The sequence below is a fragment of the Bubalus kerabau genome, chromosome 1, assembly GCF_029407905.1.
Source record: "Bubalus kerabau isolate K-KA32 ecotype Philippines breed swamp buffalo chromosome 1, PCC_UOA_SB_1v2, whole genome shotgun sequence".
Taxonomy (NCBI): domain Eukaryota; kingdom Metazoa; phylum Chordata; class Mammalia; order Artiodactyla; family Bovidae; genus Bubalus; species Bubalus kerabau.
The window spans coordinates 171,555,613-171,568,791 of NC_073624.1; the positions used below are offsets into that span (position 1 = coordinate 171,555,613).

Sequence of the window (13,179 nt, forward strand, 5' to 3'; positions counted from 1 at the left end):
ATATTTGCCACTGGCAGCAGAAAAAAAAATCAAAGTCCTGGAGAAGACTCAGCAAAATGTACCCCACGTTCTGTACCTTGTTCTTTTGTCGATTTTCCTTTGCAGTTTTTCAGACAGATTATTCCCGGCATGCATACTAAAATGCCTGAGAAGAAGGCAATGAAAAGGATCCCACTCTCCTTGTGGGGAGTGCCTTACCAAGCAGCACTTTAGCTGGTGGTCTCGAGGGCGATCAGCCGCTGGGCTCGGTGGTCATCCGCCGGTCTCGGAGTGGTCAGCTGTTGCTCTTGGGGCAGGCCCAGCTTATACATCAGTGTGACCCCAGTGTTTGTTCCTCAGTACTTCTCAGGGATGGGCTGATGCTGGTGAGGGCTGTAACCTCTCCATGAGAGAACTGTCAGTTTAGAAGTCTCTGGTTGCATGAGGACGCTTGAGTAAACTGGCACCATACTTCAGATTTCTCTCAGAGCACTACAGTGCCCTTCAGATGGCACTCTGGAGGGTCCCTGCCAGGCAGCTTAGCCACCTTGGACCCTGGCTTCTGATAACAGCAAGGTGGAGGTCAGCATCGAACAGATCCAGTGCCCGTTCATCAGCCCCATGACCTTTAACCAGAAAAGTCTGGCCAGGGAAGAGAACCCGATCCCCGTGGACAGGGGGACCCCAAAGAGTCCTGGAGTCTCTCAAGCCAGAGAAGACTGGCTCCTCATCAGACTAGGTTCTGGGTCACTGTCACACTGGGTCCCTCCAGAATGACCCCAGGAAGTGGGGCCTGTGGCACGGGTGGCTCTGCCTCTGGGGTGCAAGTTTCCCTCCAGAAGAGGGGGCTGCCCTGCTGGACCCCGAAGCCCCAGTTCATGCATGCAGGCTCAGTGGGGTCTGCTCCTCGTGACCCTATGGACTGTAGCCCGCCAGGCTCCTCTGTCCATGAGATTTTTCTGGCAAGAACACTGGAGTGGGTTGCCAACTCCTACTCCAGAGGATCTTCTTCATGCCATGCCTTAATAAGGCAGGATAGGCCTGGGTCTCGACCTAGGAGATACTCATTCCATCTGGGGTCTGGGGTTTGATTCTTGGACCTCGTGTGTCCCTGGCAGAGCTTCCTGCCCCTCGGTCTCCATTTTCTCCTTTGGAAAGCAAGCAGGTAGATGACACCACTTGGATTGCAGAGCACTGCCTGTGTGCCCTGATTCTGAGTGCCTCCTAGGTTGCCTGTGTTCCTGCAGCAACCACGTGAGGGGAGGGACAACCCTCCCTCCTTTACAGGCAAGTGTATCGAAAGCCCAGGAGCTCCGAGACCTGGGCTGAGGCCCCCTGGTCAGACAGAAAGGGTGCTGGGAACTCAGGACACCAAACTCCCAGACCACTCACCCACTGCCACCCTGCCACGTGTCCTTGGGTCCCATCAGTGAGACGGGCTCGAGACACCAGTGCGCCCCCAAACCGCAGACATGGGAAGAGTCCGTGGCAGCACACAGAGAGGTTTGCCGGTGTGAACAGTATTAACCTCAGGCCAGTACAAGGGGATGGCCTGTAGCATCCTCGCCCCGCCATCTGTCTTCCTCTCAGAGACATGTCCTGCTGTTCCGGGGTCACTTACTCACTTATCCCACAGATATTTGCTCACCCTCTCCAAATGTGGAAGGGCCCTAGGACTCAGGGATGAGTCAGAGTGTGGGGGCCTGCAGGGTTCCCATGGGTCTCTCTTCTCCTCTCTCTTCCCACAGACGGGTGATCTTGGTGCCCCAGTCTGGCTGTCATTCTTCCTGCCCTTCCTGTTTGCCCTAGACCCCTTCTCCAGAAGTGCAGCATGCCTCAAATGTGTGTCCTTAGGGGTCTGCAACCCCTGCGCCCCATCCTGTGGCCCTCAGAAAATGGCCACCCACCTCGCCCCTCTGCCCACCGGGGCCCTGTATTAGCTTCCTGCAGCTGCTGGAAATTACTGAAGACAAGAGAAACATCTTCTCTTGTGTCTGGAGGCCAAAGTAGTTATTAGCAGGGCTGTATTCCCTCTGGAGGCTCAAGGGGAGAACCCTAGAGGGAACCTCTGGCCACTGCCGGCTAAGCTGATGGGAAACAGGAAGTGCCAGCCTTTCTGATGCTCTGAGAGAATCTTGAAATCTGTCCATTTATGTGGAACCCTCTGATTCTTAAGTTGGAGCAACTAATTCAAGCTTTTAAAACTCCTGAGTGAAGTCACTAAGTAGATGTGTTAGGTGATCCCAACCTCCATCCCTCAGCAAAGATGAACAATTAAACAGCTATCCATGAACAGAAGCAGCCCTATGAGAGCTCTGGAGTCCACTTAAAAACTTCAGTAACACAGAGGAACCCCCCCAAAAAAACCCCTGAGAATAACAGCTCACGAAGAGAAGGAAGATGGTTTCATTCTGCATGTGTCATCCTGTCATCCCCAGCAAGAATGTTTCCCTCACTGGGAAAAGGAGTGGTGTGAGCCATCGGCTTTCCTAGCTTCTTTGGGTAATGCACAAAGGACCAACTTTGGTTTCACCTGGAGACCAGCAAAACTGAGACGAATAGAAACCACCGGGAAGAAGAACAGGGGCTCCCATGAGCTGCGTAGTGGGAGTGACCGTGTTTGTCAGTGGCCTGCTCTGCAGAGGAGCCCAATAGCTTTCACTGCTAAAGAAACCAATGGCCAGCATGGCTGCTGCAGACCTCCTGCAGATTTTACTGCTGAGGCTTTGCTCTATGGGTAATTGCATTCACAGACACAAGGCACCCGAGCCCTCCTGCTGCCACCCTTCCCTTCCCCACCCTCAACACAGGATGGGCAGCTGGCCCAGGCCTTTACAGCTACATAAGTGCAGGACATAAGGACATGGAACAACAGACTGGCTCAAAACGGGGAAAGAAGTATGCCAAGGCTTTATTTTTGTCATCCTGCTTATTTAACTTTTTTATGCGGAGTACCTCATGTGAAATGTAGGGCTGGATGAATCACAAGTTGGAATCAAGATTGCCAGGAGAAATATCAACAATCTCAGATATGCGGATGATACCACTCTAATGGCAGAAAGCAAAGAGGCACTAAAGAGCCTCTCAATGAGAGTGAGAGAAGAGAGTGAAAAACCTGGCTTAAAACTCAACATTCAGAAAAGTAAGATCATAGCATTCAGTCCCATCACTTCATAGCAAACAGATGGAGAAAAAGTGGTAACAGTGACAGACTTCATTTTCTTGGACTCCAAATCACTGCAGATGGTGAATGCAGCCATGAAATTAAAAGACGCTTACTCCTTGGAAGAAAAGCTATGACAAAGCTAAATAGTGTATTCAAAAGCAGAGACATCACTTTGCCGGCAAAGGTGCATCTAGTCAAAGCTATGGTTTTTCCAGTAGTCATGTACGGATGTGAGAGTTGCACCACAAAGAAGGCTGAGCTCCAAAATAATTGATAATGTTCGAACCGTGGTGCTGGGGAAGACTCTTGAAAGTCCCTTCCAAAGACTGCAAGGAGATCAAACCAGTCAATCCTAAAGGAAATCAACCCTGAATATTCATTGGAAGGACTGATGCTGAAGCTGAAGCTCCAATATTTTGGCCACCTGATGCAAAGAGCTGACTCATTAGAGAAGATCCTGATGCTGGGAAAGATTGAGGGCAGGAGGAGAAGGGGGCGATGGAGGAAGAGATGGTTGGATGGTATCATGCACATGAGTTTGAGTAAACTCTGAGAGATAGTGAAGGACAGGGAAGCCTGGCATGCTGCAGTCCATGGGGTTGCAAAGAGTAAGAAATGACTTAGTGACTGAACGACCTGCCTAGACCATGTTTAACCCCCACCAGTATGCATATGCTCAGGATTAGCCTCCAGTTGTGCACATGTTTGCCATCAACTTGATTTCCATCCTCAGCCTCCACTGCGTGTGCAGTCGTGTGCCCCCATGGTGAGACCCTGCAGCCATAGGAGTGCATATCAACAGCCAGGGCTCTCGCGTGTCTGCAGTTGGTCCTTCCTGCTGGGCCTGAGCCTTGTCATGAACCACAAGTGGACATTGCCACTACACAGGCCCTGAAGCTGGCCCCTGAAGCTAAGTATGTGCATACCGCTTGTTCTGGCTACCTCCACTGCCAGCTCTGGTAACTAGCTGCTGAGCCCACAGGCCACACTGAGGACCCCAAGAGTCCTTGCAGCCTTTATGGACTCACTGCAGTAGTCGTCACCAGGGACCACACAGTTGGTGATGTCATGGATCTAGCAGCCTGAGCCAATGAGGTATCGAGTGTCCCCTGGACCCAGAGCTGCCATACCCAGTGTCCCCCACACCTGGTGCTTTGCACCACTAGGTCCAGTGTGCCCTCCCCACCAACCGCAGGTGAAGGTCTTTCTTACTGAAGTCAGTCCATAAAATCTGGAAATGTGAAGAAAGCTATGCAAGGCACAAGGATTTTGAAGAATTGGGTAAACATCCCATCTTCAAAGGAATGCAGTGAATTTTCAGTAGCTGACCCCAAAGAAATGAGATACATGAATTGCATGATAAAAAATTCAAAGTTATTGTCCTAAAGATAATCTGAAAGCTACAGGATAACTCAAGACAAAAAACTTAATGAAATCAGGAAAACAGTGCAAGAACAAAATGAAAAGTTCAACAAAGAAATAGAAAACATATAAAGAACCAAACAAAATTTTGGAGCTGAAGAATACGATGACTAAATGGAAGAATTCAATAGAGAACACAAAACAGAGAATCAGTGAACTAGAAGACAGATCATTTGAAATGATCTAATCAGAAGAGCAAAGAGAAAAAAGAGTGAAAAGAATGAGGAAACTTATGGGACTCATTAAGAGAAATAATCTATGCATTACTGTGTCCAAAAGAAGAGGGGGGAGAAAGTGGTAGAAGGTTTATTAAAATTCTTTTAATAAACAATAGCTGAGAACTTCTCAAACCTTGGAAAGAGATTTGGACATCTAAGTTCATGACTTAGGACATCTACTAAGTCACCCCAAAATGATCTTCTTTAAGACACTTATAAAGGCAAAGGCAAAGAGATACTTTTAAAAACAGCAAGAGAAAAAATTTCTCTCATATGAGAGAATCCCAGTGAGGCCATCAGTGGACTTCTCAGCAAAAACCTTGCAGGTCAGGAGAGTGGAATGATATGTTCAAAGTGCTGAAAGGAAAAAAAAAAACTACCCATGAAGAATGCTTTACTTGGCAAAGTTGTCTTTCAGAAGTGAAGGCAAGAAAAAGACCTTCCCGAACAAATGCTGAGAGAGTTCATCACTATTAGATCTGCCTTATGAGAAATGCTGAAAGGAGTTCTCTAAGCTGAAACAAAATGTCACTAATTAGTAATATGAATATGTGAAAGTATATAACACACTGGTAAAGATAGATATATGGTCAAATTCAGAATACTTTAATTCTGTAATATGGTGGTATGTTAACTACTTAACTCTAGTATACAGGTTAAAGAATCGAAGTATTACAAATAGCTATAACTACAATACTTTGTTAGTGGATACACAATATAAAAAGATGTAAATTATAATGTTAGAATATAAAATGTGGAAGTCAGGGATAAAAATACAGAGTTTTTGCATGTAATTGAAATTAAATTATTAACTTAAAATAAACACTTGTATCTATAATATGTTTCAAATAAGCCTCAGTAACCACAAAACAAAAACCTTTATACACACAACATGAACATATTCATAAACTGAAGAGAAGAGAATCAAAGTATGCCATTATAAAAAATCATCAATTCACAAAAGAAGACAGGAAGAGAGGAAGAAAGGAATTATAAAAAAGTCAGAAATTAATTAACAAGATGGCTTTGATAAGTCCTTCAGTTCAGTTCAGTTCAGTTCAGTCGCTCAGTCGTGTCCAACTCTTTGCGACTCCATGAATCACAGTATGCCAGGCCTCCCTGTCCATTACCAACTCCTGGAGTTCACCCAAACTCATGTCCATTGAGTCGGTGATGCCATCCAGCTATCTCATCCTCTGTTGTCCCCTTGTCCTCCTCCCCACAATTCCTCCCAGCATCAGAGTCTTTTCCAATGAGTCAACTCTTCGCATGAGGTGGCCAAAGTACTGGAGTTTCAGCTTTAGCATCAGTCCTACCAATGAACACCCAGGGCTCATCTCCTTCAGAATGGACTGGTTGGATCTCCTTGCAGTCCAAGGGACTCTCAAGAGTTTTCTCCAACACCACAGTTCAAAAGCATCAATTCTTCGGTACTCAGCTTTCTTCACAGTCCAACTCTCACATCCAAACATGACCACTGGAAAAACCATAGCCTTGACTAGATAAGTCCTTACTTATCAATGATTACTTTAATGTAAGTGGGTTAAATTCTCAAATCAAAAGACAGAATGACTGAATAGATTAAAAAACAAGCAAACAAAAGCAAGACACAGCTATGTGCTCCCAACAAGAGACTCACTTTAGCTTTAAGGATACACATAAACTCAAAGTGAAGGAATGGGAAAAGATAGTCTATGCAAAGGGAAACCGAAAGAGGGACAGGGTAAGCTATACTTATTAGACAAAACAGACTAAGTCAAAAACTGTAATAAGAAATGAAGAAAGTCTTTATATAATGGTCAAGTGGAAATTCAGCATAAGAATATAACAATTGTAAATGTATATGCACCCAACCTAAAATTTTCAATCAAATAGTAATAGATCTGAAAGGAGAAATAGACAACAATACAATAATAGTGGGAGACTTTAGATCATCCAGTCAGAAAATTGATAAGAAAACATTGGATTTAAGCTATACTGTAGGCCAGATGGACCTAGCAGACATAGGACTTTCCACCCAATATTAGCAGGATACACATTTTTCTCAAGCCTGTATGCAACAATTTCCAAAAGAGGTCATGCTGCTGCTGCTGCTGCTGCTGCTAAGTCGCTTCAGTTGTGTCCGACTCTGTGCGACCCCATAGACGGCGGCCCACCAGGCTCCCCCGTCCCTGGGATTCTCCAGGCAAGAACACTGGAGTGGGTTGCCATTGCCTTCTCCAATGCATGAAAGTGAAAAGTGAAAGCAAAGTCTCTCAGTCATGTCTGACTCTTCGTGACCCCATGGTCTGCAGCCTACCAGGCTCCTCCGTCCATGGGATTTTCCAGGCAAGAGTACTGGAGTGGGGTGCCATCGCCTTCTCCAAAAGAGAGGTCATATATTATGTCAAAAAACAAGTCTTAGCAAATGACTGAAAACATACCAAGTAAGTTTTCTGACCTCAGTGGTATGAAACTAGAAATCAACAACAAGAGGAAAACTGAAAAATTCACAATTCATGGAAATTAACACACTGCTGAACAACCAAAGGGTCCATGGAAAAATCAAAGGGAAATAAAGAAAATATCTTGAAACAAAGAAAAATGGAGACACAGCATACCAAACTTATGTGGCATAGCAAAAGCAGTTCTGAAATTTTATATATGTTCTGAAATTTTATAATATAGGCAGTTCTGAAATTTATAAATATTATAAATAATATAAATATTATAAAAATATTATAAATATATATAAATATAAATAAATATAAATATATATAAATATAAATATAAATATTATAAATAAAAGCATACAATAAAAAAGAAAGATCTCAAATAAACTACCTAACTTTATACCTGAAGGAGCTAGGAAAATATGAAAAAACTAAGCCCAGAGTTAGTGGAAGGAAAGAGATAACAAGGATCAAAGCAGAAATAAGTGAAACAGAGAATAGAAAAACAATGCAAAAGGTAAACAAAACTAAGAGTTGGCTTAAAAAAAAAAATGGATAAACCTCTAGGTAGACTCACCAAGAAAAACAGAAGATTCATAATACATGAAAGAGGAGACACTGCAACTGGATATTACAGAAATATGAAAGACCATAAGAGACTACTATGAATAAGTATTGGAGAAGGCAATGGCAACCCACTCCAGTGTTCTTGCCTGGAGAATCCCAGGGATGGGGGAGCCTGGTGGGCTGCCGTCTATGGGGTCGCACAGAGTCGGACATGACTGAAGCGACTTAGCAGCAGCAGCAGTAGCAGCATGAATAAGTATATACCAACAAATTGAGCAACCTAGAAGAAATGAAGAAATTACTAGAATTATACAACCTACCAATACTGAATCATGAAGAAATAGAAATCTCAATAGACCAATAATGAGTAAGGAGATTGAGTCAGTAATCAAAAATCTCCAAAGAAAAGCCCAGGACTACATGACATCATAGGTAAATTCTACCAAACATTTATTGAAGAATTAATGTCAGTCCTTCTCAGACTCTTCCAAAAATTTAAAGAGGAGCGAGCACTCCTAAATTCATTTTTGTGAGGCCAACATTATCCTGATAGCAAAGCCAGATGAGGACCCTATAAGAAAAGAAAACTACAGGCCAATACCCCCGATGAATATAGATGCAAAAATTCTTAACAGAATATTAGCAAACCAAATTCAACAGCACATTAAAAGGATTATACACCATGATCAAAGTGAGATTCATCCCTAGGATGCAAGGTTGATTCAACATATGAAAATCAATAGATGTAATATACCACCATTAATTGAGTGAAAAATAAAATTTATATTAATATGATCATTTCAATGTGCACAGAATATGCATTTGACAAAATTAAACCTTTTTCATGATAAAAACTCTAAACAAATTAAGTGTAGAAGGAACATACCTCAACATAATAAATACCATATGTGACAAGCCCATTGCTAATATCATGCACAATAGTAAAAGGTTGAAAGCTTTCTCTCTGAGATCATGAATAAGACAAGTGTGCCTATTCTCACAACTCCTGTTGAAAATAATACTGGAAGTTCTAGCCAGAGCAAGAAAAAGAAACAAAAGGCATCCAAATAGGAAAGACGTAGTAAAATTGTATCTGTTTCCTTATGACATGATCTTGTATATAGAAAATTCTAAAGAATCCATCAAAAACACTGTTAGAACTAATTAATAAGTTCAGTAAAGTTTTAGGGTCCAAAATCAACCTACAAAAATCACCAATAGTGAACTGACAAAGAAATAAAATATTTCCACTTCAATAGCATCTGATACTGTAAAACACTTCGGGGTAAATCTACCCAAAGAAGTGAAAGATCTATGGACTGAGTACTGCTGCTGCTACTGCTGCTAAGTCACTTCAGTCGTGTACGACTCTGTGCGACCCCACAGACGGCAGCCCACCAGGCTCCCCCGTCCCTGGGATTCTCCAGGCAAGAACGCTGGAGTGGGTTGCCATTTCCTTCTCCAGTGTGTGAAAGTGAAAAGTGACAGTGAAGTCGCTCAGTTGTGTCCAACTCTTAGCAACCCCATGGACAGGCAGCCCACCAGGCTCCTCTGTCCATGGGATTTTCCAGGCAAGAGTGCTGGAGTGGGGTGCCATTGCCTTCTCCAGGACTGAATACTATAAGATACTAATTAAAGATATTGAAGAAAACACAAATAAATGGAAAGGTATACTGTGTTCATGGGTCAGAAGAGTTAATATTTATAAAATGTCCATAGTGTCCAAAACTATTTATAGATTCAATGCAGCCCTTATCAAAATTCCAAATTCCAATATTAAAAAATCCTAAAATTTGTATGGAACCACAAAAATACGTCAAATACCTTGAGACAGAATGAAGCTGGAGGCCTCACATGTCCTGATTTCAAAACATATTATAAAGCTCTAGTAATAAAAACAGTATGGAACTGACATAAAACCAGACACATAGACCAATGGATCAGAATCAAGAACCCTGAAATAATCCTATGCATATACAGTCAATTTATATTTGGCAAGGGAGCCAAGAACTTTCAATGTGAAAAGATGGTGTCTCAGTGTTGGGAAAACTGAATGCAAAAAAGTGAAATTGGCTTAGTCACCATGGAAAACAATATGGAGGTTCCTCAAAAAATTAAAATATAACTACCACGTGACCGGCCATCCCACTTCTGGGAATGTACCCAAAGAAAAGAAAAACAGGATATTGAAGAGGTGTCTGTACTCCTGTGTTCATTACAGCTTTATTCACCATGGACACGGGAACAATCCAAGTGTCCATCTGTGGATGACAAATTGATAAAGAAGTGTGGCATTTATGTACAACGTACTCTACAGAAGCTGTTGAAATGGAAATATTTTTATTCAGCTTTTATAAAGAAGGCAATCCTGCCACTTGCACAGAATGGCTGAAACTGGAGTATATTATGCTAAGTGAAACAAACTAGACACAGAAAGACAGATACTGTAACATCTCACTCATGTGTAGAATCAAGAACAGCCAAACTCATAACCACAGGTTGTCAGGGGCTGGAGGGAGGAGGAAATGGGAGGTGATTGTCAGAGTACAAAATTTCAGTATGCAAGATAAGTAGGTACTGGAAATCTTTTATACAGCACAGTGCCTATAACTAACAGTACTCTATCAAAAATAGTCTATAATATACTTAAAATTTGCTAAGACGGTTGATTTTACATATAGTGTTCTTATTGCAAAAAAAAAATGATAACAATAAAAAGCGTAGGGGGATACTGTGAGAGGCGATGGATATGTTTATGACCCTCATGGTGGTGATGGTTTTACGAGTATATGAAAGTCAAAATGAAAGTGTTAGTTGCTTAGTCATATGCGACTCTTTGCAAACCCATGGACTGTAGCCTGTTGGGAATTCCTCTGTCCCTGGAATTCTCCAGGCAAGAATACTGGAGTGGGTTGGCATTTCCTTTTCCAATGGATCTTCCCAACCCAGGGACCAAACCTGGGTCTCCTGCATTGCAGGCAGATTCTTTACCATCTGAGCCACCAGGAAAGCCCTCGTGAGTGTGTACTCATTCCCAAACTTACTGAGTTGTATATATTAACTATGTACCATCTTTTTACATGTCAGTTCAGTTCAGTTCAGTTCAGTCACTCAGTCATGTCTGACTCTTTGTGACCCCATGAATCGCAGCACGTGGTTTAAAAAATTCCAAACCATGAGTAGTTTGTAAGTATATGATCTAAAGAAAATACATCTGCAGCTTGACACAGTGGAGACTCCTACTGTGACAACTGGTTTATGGAATCAGAAGTATGGGAGCTGAATGGGGCAGTGAAGGTGGGATGGCCTCAAGGGGAGGGCAGGGCCATGTGCCTGCAGTTGGGGGATGGCATTTGAGGGGTCTGAGCCAAGCCTTGGAGAATTAGAGTTTATCAGATGGCCAAGGGTGGGGGAAGCAGCAGGTCCTCCCAAGCTGAGGGCTCCGTGGATTCAGGAGCTTGAAGGCCAGGTGGTGTGTGCTGTATTGGAAGGATGGGACCATTTTAGGGACTGGTGTGCGGTGTGTGCGGAGAAGGCAATGGCACCCCACTCCAGTACTCTTGCCTGGAAAATCCTATGGACGGAGGAGCCTGGAAGGCTGCAGTCCATGGGGTCGCTAGAGTCGGACACGACTGAGCGACTTCACTTTCACTTTTCACTTTCATGCATTGGAGAAACAAATGGCAACCCACTCCAGTGTTCTTGCCTGGAGAATCCCAGGGATGGGGAAGCCTGGTGGGCTGCCGTCTATGGGGTCGCACAGAGTCGGACACGACTGGAGCGACTTAGCAGCAGCAGCAGCAGTGAGGTGTGTGAACTGGGGGCAAAGAGGACAGTGGCAGGCTGAGAGCCTTGGATGCCAGCGTGTAGAACGGCTTGAATCCTGATGGGGACGGGGGTCCTTTGAGGGCTTGACAGCATGGAAGAGCCATAATTAGTTTTGGTGGAGGCAGCGGTTCAGTTGCTGCCGAGTCTGGGCTGCTGGCTGTCATGGATAAAAGGATATACAGTAGGGACTGTGGCCTGCGGCTGAAGTGCGTGCTCCATCCATGGTGTCCACTGCTGGGCACCATGCACTGTTGTCAGAGCCTGCATTTTCCAAGGGAAGATGGAATTCCATATTTCAAACATGAAATCTTATCATTTTGAGGGTTGGTTTCAGAACTTTGAAAATACTATTTGTGTCCAACTGAACATACCTGTGGCAGATTCAGTCCCTGGCTGAGAGTTTTGGCCTTTGTCTTGGACTTTGAGCTCCTGGTGGGGAAGGTGGGGATGACCCAGGCAAGAATCCCTTCCTCAGACAGGGTTCACCACCCTCAAATGGCTCTGGCCTTCATGGCTGCAAGTGGAAGCTCTGGCATGATGGGGCCTCTGTAGCTACCTGTTCATGCCCTTCCTGGCCTGGGGTTCAGGCCTCACACCTAGCTGGGGTTCACTGGGTCCTGCTTAGCCAGGTTAGAAGTTCTGCTCTCTGGGGCCCTCCTCACTCCTTCCCCTCCTTGGTCTGCTGTGACCTGGGAATTTGAACAATGTCATCTTTGCCCTGTAGGCTGGCCTGATCCGTATGGAAGAGGAAGAATTCTTTATTGAGCCCCTGGAGAAAGGTCTGGCGGCAAAGGAGGCTGAACAGGGCCGTGTACACGTGGTGTATCATCGACCGACCACCTCCAGACCCCCTCCTCTGGGGGGGCCACAGGCCCTGGACACAGGTAAGGCTGCTGCGGGTGGGAGGTTGCACGGTAGACCTTGAATGTTTCCCTGGGGGAATCCAGGCATCATTTCTGTAGGTCTGGTCCCAGGCCTGGACTGAGACCACCCTTGCTGACCATATAGCACAGTGGGGGTGCTAAAATGCTGAGTTGGGGACCTCTGCTTTGGGTGTATTTGGGCCATAAACCTGTAGGCCTGAGGCCTCCATGTGAGCATGTGTGTGCTAGGTCACTTCAGTTGTGTTTGACTCTTTGTGACCCTATGGACTGTAGCTCACTAGGCTCCTCTGTCCATGGGATTCTCTAGGCAAGAGTACTGGAGTGGGTTGCCATGCCTTCCTCCCAGGGGATCTTCCCGACTCAGGGATTGAACCTGCATCTGTAATGTCTTTTGCATTGGCAGGTGGGATCTTTACCACTAACTCCACCTGGGAAGTCCTGAGCAGGCAGTAAAAGCTGCCTGAGGATCTTACCTAGTGTCAGGGAGCAGGCAAGACCCAGACCGAGCCTGAGTCCTGTACCCATGTCTGGGAGCCTGTGCCTCGGCTCACGGACAAAGGCCCTGAGTGTTTCCTTGGCCCCAGTTGGATCCTGCTCCCTCTGGGAGGCAGCTGGGGGCCAGCGGGGAAGGGGAGTCCTCCACAGAGAGCCCAAAGGTACAGCCTTGGCGACCTGCACACACA

At 44.8% G+C, this 13,179-nt stretch overlaps 1 protein-coding gene across 1 annotated transcript in view; it reads left to right on the forward strand.

Moving 5' to 3' along the window:
• The window catches only part of ADAMTS2 (ADAM metallopeptidase with thrombospondin type 1 motif 2), a 248,750-nt gene that overhangs the window by 67,586 nt on the left and 167,985 nt on the right, over nt 1-13,179 (forward strand). The window contains exon 3 of the mRNA XM_055539330.1: nt 12,337-12,496. Within this exon, the coding sequence (XP_055395305.1) occupies nt 12,337-12,496 (160 nt within the window). The remainder of the gene's footprint in view (nt 1-12,336; nt 12,497-13,179) is intronic.